This window comes from Brassica napus, chromosome C5 (assembly GCF_020379485.1).
Source record: "Brassica napus cultivar Da-Ae chromosome C5, Da-Ae, whole genome shotgun sequence".
NCBI lineage: Eukaryota > Viridiplantae > Streptophyta > Magnoliopsida > Brassicales > Brassicaceae > Brassica > Brassica napus.
Window position 1 is genome coordinate 47,167,955 of NC_063448.1, and position 6,000 is coordinate 47,173,954.

Below are 6,000 nucleotides of genomic sequence, written 5' to 3' on the forward strand. Positions count from 1 at the left end.
TAAACTTTCGAAGCAAAGCAAATACTTAAAATCAATATCCGTTAAAATCGAAGCAAATCACAAATATTAAAATTTCGGAAAACGGATATCCGATCTGATCCGTCAAATATGTAAATACATGTATATCTTGATTATATTTAAAGTTTTTAATGTATAAAATTATATAATTATTATTCTAACATATGCTTGGATAAAATCTATTCACATTGTTAATTATATAAAAGTATTACATAAAAGGAAATGACAATTTTAATTTGTTTCTCAAATTTTGTGCTATTATAATTGTTAACTAAGTTCAAAAAATTACAAAATATGTAGATTTACTGCTTCTTTTAATTTTTATCATATATATCATGCAAAATAATATTTTACAAAACAAATTTGTATCAAAATTTTAAGATTATTTGTATTAATCAAAACATATGAGATATTCGTAAGTATTCGTAAATATCCATAAATATTTATTTATTTTCCGAATATTTGTTTTTCCGAATATCCATATTTTTACGAAGCAAAACAAATCGAAAATTAGATATCTGTGACATATCATGCAAAATAATATGAGATATTCGTAAGTATTCGTAAATATCCGTAAATATTTATTTATTTTCCGGATATCCGTTTTTCCGAATATCCATATTTTTACGAAGCAAAACAAATCGAAAAATTAGATATCTGTGACATATCATGAAAAAATATGTAGATTTACTGCTTCTTTTAATTTTTATCATATATATCATGCAAAATAATATTTTACAAAACAAATTTGTATCAAAATTTTAAGATTATTTGTATTAATCAAAACATATGAGATATTCGTAAGTATTCGTAAATATCCGTAAATATTTATTTATTTTCCGGATATCCGTTTTTCCGAATATCCATATTTTTACGAAGCAAAACAAATAGAAAAATTAGATATCTGTGACATACGAAATAAATCACAAATACCTTCAAAAATCTGGATATCTGATCCGTGCTCAGACCTAATAAAACTATTATAAGGTAAAAAAAAAAAAGTAAAAGTATCTAGCTTTCTATCATCAAAATTACTTGTTACTACGAGAGCTTGGCATCGTAGATTTATAGTTTTATAAGTGTTCTACCCTTTTATCTAAAAAGTGATCCTATCTAGCTTTAAATAGAAAATAGGCAAATATATGCTCTATTGTCATGGAGTGTTTCAATTAGGCCTAGTTTCAATCGCTTTCTTTTTCTTTTGTTTATATTCTGTACATATGATATTATTATATTAAATATTAATAACTAAGAAAACAAGAATGCCTGATTATAAAAAAAACAAAAATTTACTGCGCCAAAAGCTAAAATGGAGAAGTTCCCAAGAAAGAAACCCGCTGAACCGTATATTCTCTGTTAAAAACTTTTTACTCTTACGATGAGCTTTTTGCGTTTTTAATGTATATTTTCTTACTTTCGTGCTGCTTAGACAGACATGTCACTTATATTTATCAGCTTAAGGTCCATGTCACCAGAAAAAGGTTTTGTAGAACACAAATGTATCAGCTTTGTAGGCAGAACCAAAAACTTTAAAATCACTATAATATGCACACCCAAATAGCTTTTATACTAATTAAGGGATTTATATATTATATAAAACGACTGAAAAGTTGCTGAAGCTCTTGGTGGAAAATGCACCCACCATCATCATATGTGAATGTTTCAAAACGGATAGCTTCCAATAGAAATATGTTATTGTTATGAAATAGCTTATAATTTATAGTATCGAGAAATTTAAATAAAAGTAGAATTTAATACCCGTAGGAAGCAAATAACACTAGTATAAGGGAGAGAGTTTATTATAAGAAGGAAGAAGAAAATGTAATGATTCTTTGATGAATTACTCTTGTTCTTATTTATGGTGTACAAAAGAGTGAGATGAGTGATGGTATTTATAGTGAACAACAATACATAAAATAACAAAGATAGTGCTTAATTTGGTAAATGAGTGGGTGATCATAGTGTTTGATGAGTAGATGATCATAGTGCTTGAGTTGGTAAAGGAGTGGATGATCATAGTGCTTGAGTTTGGTAAAGAAGTGGATGATCATTTCAATGCTTAATTTATAACACTCCCCCTTGATCATCCATCTTGTATTACGTGGTGCCTCGTTAAAAACCTAGTCATGGAAAACCCAATGGGAAAAACTGTAGTAAAAGTAAAAAGAGTACAACTACGTAAGCTCCCCCTCGAATGAGTAGTCATAGAACCTTTAGAACAATGATAGATTTTCATCTCTCAAATTGTAACATTCTCTTTGGTTGTCTATCTTTTGTATGTTCTTTGTTGCCTCGTTAAAACCTTGTCATGGAAAAACCCAATGGGAAAAAAAAAACCATGATAAGGAAAAAGAGTACAACCACACTTACTATCATATTTCTTTCTCTGGAAATAATATCTTCAGGATATGCATTCCAATCAACTCTCTTCAGAGAATTAAGCTTAAGAGAATAAACTCTATTCATTTCTATTATGATATCTAGGGCCTTTAGACTTCTTGTCCATAATTCTCTTTTGACTTAGACAATAGTTTATTGGTCTATTTGGATTTCAAACCAAATTTCTTACATATAATTGTATAGAAATTCGTCTCGTACATACGAATTATTCATTTGTAACTATAGAAGTTACTATTATGATTTTCTTTCTTTTCATATGAAATTACATCTTTCAGTAATGAAAAAGATTAATAATTTTCTTAAATAACACTCTTACGTATGGTATTTCAGGACCAAACATATACGAGCGTCTTAAATAAAATACTTTAAGGATCTTTATGATAACATCTTACTTTTAGATCTCCAGTTTAGAATACATAAAACAATATAGTATTGTCAAGAGTTTTCTTCCAAAAATATAGTTTTTCTATAACTCTTCAGGAGTTTTGATTATATTCAAATCATGATTCTATTGATTTATAATCTCTTGATAAATACAAATGGATACATTTGTTAACCTTATAATATTTCATATATTCCATAAAATAGTTTGTTTCAATTCGATCGAATATGCAGAGTTCCCGGGAACATGATTTTGATATCATCAATCCTTCATGGATTATACTTTCAGGGATTAACATTTTTCAAGTGGATTGTTTCATTCAAGTTCTTCCTTTATTACCAGACTATAAGGAACTTGAAACTAGTTGCATCTACCACATGAAATTATGTCTCTTCACAATTAATTTCATATTGATCCTTCTTTGTGTGCAACGGTTCATTTACATCTCACTTGTTTTACACCTTTTAGTGTATGGACTACTGGTCCAAATACTTCTTTATTTCACAAGAAGTTTATATCTTTGTATATTGCATCTTTCTGATTTGGCCAATCATTTCTTTGTGTACACTTTTCAATAGACTTTCTTTCATGATCCTCTTTCTCATTTATTATATCAACTGCTACTTTGCATGTATAATATCATCGACGTCAATTTTCTTATCGGTTCCATTTTGTTTCATACATGACATAACTTATTGAAATCTCTTCATTTGTCTCAGGTACCTGAATTTTCGTCAGTCATGTTTAATTTCTCTTCTGGAGATCATACAAAACTATATTGCCTCGTTTTGACCATTATCAATATATGCTCCTTTTTCATTTACGAGGATTTATCTTTGGAACCAATCTGTCTACCACGCTGCAGGCGTGACTAGCAGTTTGATATTGTTCTTGTAGAACATTTATTCTTATTGGAGCATTTACAGCTGGTATATGTGACTTGATCACTATATTTATATGGGTCGTGTCTGGCAACTGCTTTAGTAAGTTTTGAAATGAATTATCTTTTGGACTTGTATTTCACATTGTGTTTAGCCAGAGGATTAATGATAATTCATTTCAACTTATTTTCTTTTCCAGCTGTTTATTTTCTCTCCCTTATGTTGGAAGTACTAACTCACTTTTAGAATTCATGTATAGCCTTACTTATATTTTTCGGGGATGGCTCTGGATTCTTAAGTGTCAATAGAGATTTATATCCAACATATATTTCCAACCTCATTTGAAAACACATCTTCATTTGAAGCTCTGTGGCGGAGCAACATCCAACATTCTTAGATGAAAATGATTGGTTTCTGAATCTATACCAATGATGGGGAGAACTAGTGAATATTTATTGGCTTGATGCGAACCATTGTTGCTCAAAATGTTTAGCACTTATCTCAGTGAATGTGCTATAGTCGTTAAAGACTTTAAGAAGTGAATTCACCAATATTATAAAAATGCATAGTGGGTGATCAGTCCACTAACATCTTCGTTATTTATGCCAATATCTTATTTTGGCTGGTGAAAACCATATTACCCTTTTATCTTATGGGTAAGCAACATATGTCAAATCATTTGGAAGAATCTTCTGGTTCTTATATGACTATGCATATGACCTTTAAGTATATATTCGCATTATTAATGAACCAAAATGGTCTAACTGATTCATGCCAAATGTAAACTTCCTCTTCCAAGGCAAAGACTATCCAGCACCAGACACAGTCAATAAAGCTATAGAGGACACAGCAGAGTGGATGAGGAGACAAGAGGAAGATAAAACAGAGGTTAAAAAACCCACTAGCAGTACGCAACATCTCAAATGGACGCCACCAACTCAGAACTGGATCAAATGCAACACAGACCATCAACAACAAGGTATTGGATGGGTCTCTAGAGACTATGCGGGACGACTGTTGTGGGCAGGAGCACAAAGGTTCGAAGGTTTGAGCTCACCTGTGGAAACTGAAGCAACCGCTTTGAACTGGGCAATAAGGTCAATGGCCCGCTTGGGCTACTCACAGGTGATATTCGAAACAGACTCGCAGGTACTGGCAAGGATGATCGAAGGTTCAGCAGAGACATGGCCAAAGATACAACCGATCATCCAAGACATCACCCAATCCCTTCAGAAGAACCGGAGCTACAGAGTAGAGTTTTTCTCTAGAGACGGTAACAAAACGGCAGATAGGATAGCAAAGGAAGCTTTTTCAACGGTTCATTTACATCTCACTTGTTTTACACCTTTTAGTGTATGGACTACTGGTCCAAATACTTCTTTATTTCACAAGAAGTTTATATCTTTGTATATTGCATCTTTCTGATTTGGCCAATCATTTCTTTGTGTACACTTTTCAATAGACTTTCTTTCATGATCTTCTTTCTCATTTATTATATCAACTGCTACTTTGCATGTATAATATCATCGACGTCAATTTTCTTATCGGTTCCATTTTGTTTCATACATGACATAACTTATTGAAATCTCTTCATTTGTCTCAGGTACCTGAATTTTCGTCAGTCATGTTTAATTTCTCTTCTGGAGATCATACAAAACTATATTGCCTCGTTTTGACCATTATCAATATATGCTCCTTTTTCATTTACGAGGATTTATCTTTGGAACCAATCTGTCTACCACGCTGCAGGCGTGACTAGCAGTTTGATATTGTTCTTGTAGAACATTTATTCTTATTGGAGCATTTACAGCTGGTATATGTGACTTGATCACTATATTTATATGGGTCGTGTCTGGCAACTGCTTTAGTAAGTTTTGAAATGAATTATCTTTTGGACTTGTATTTCACATTGTGTTTAGCCAGAGGATTAATGATAATTCATTTCAACTTATTTTCTTTTCCAGCTGTTTATTTTCTCTCCCTTATGTTGGAAGTACTAACTCACTTTTAGAATTCATGTATAGCCTTACTTATATTTTTCGGGGATGGCTCTGGATTCTTAAGTGTCAATAGAGATTTATATCCAACATATATTTCCAACCTCATTTGAAAACACATCTTCATTTGAAGCTCTGTGGCGGAGCAACATCCAACATTCTTAGATGAAAATGATTGGTTTCTGAATCTATACCAATGATGGGGAGAACTAGTGAATATTTATTGGCTTGATGCGAACCATTGTTGCTCAAAATGTTTAGCACTTATCTCAGTGAATGTGCTATAGTCGTTAAAGACTTTAAGAAGTGAATTCACCAATAT

General features: G+C 31.5%; 1 protein-coding gene across 1 annotated transcript; it reads left to right on the forward strand.

Annotated features, from left to right (window-relative positions):
• The first annotated feature begins 4,452 nt into the window (after positions 1–4,452).
• LOC125587313 lies at positions 4,453–5,612 on the forward strand. Its single transcript, XM_048757560.1, has 2 exons — positions 4,453–4,998; positions 5,601–5,612. The coding sequence occupies exons 1-2, from the start codon at positions 4,453–4,455 to the stop codon at positions 5,610–5,612; spliced, it is 558 nt and encodes a 185-aa protein (XP_048613517.1).
• The last annotated feature ends 388 nt before the right edge of the window (positions 5,613–6,000 follow it).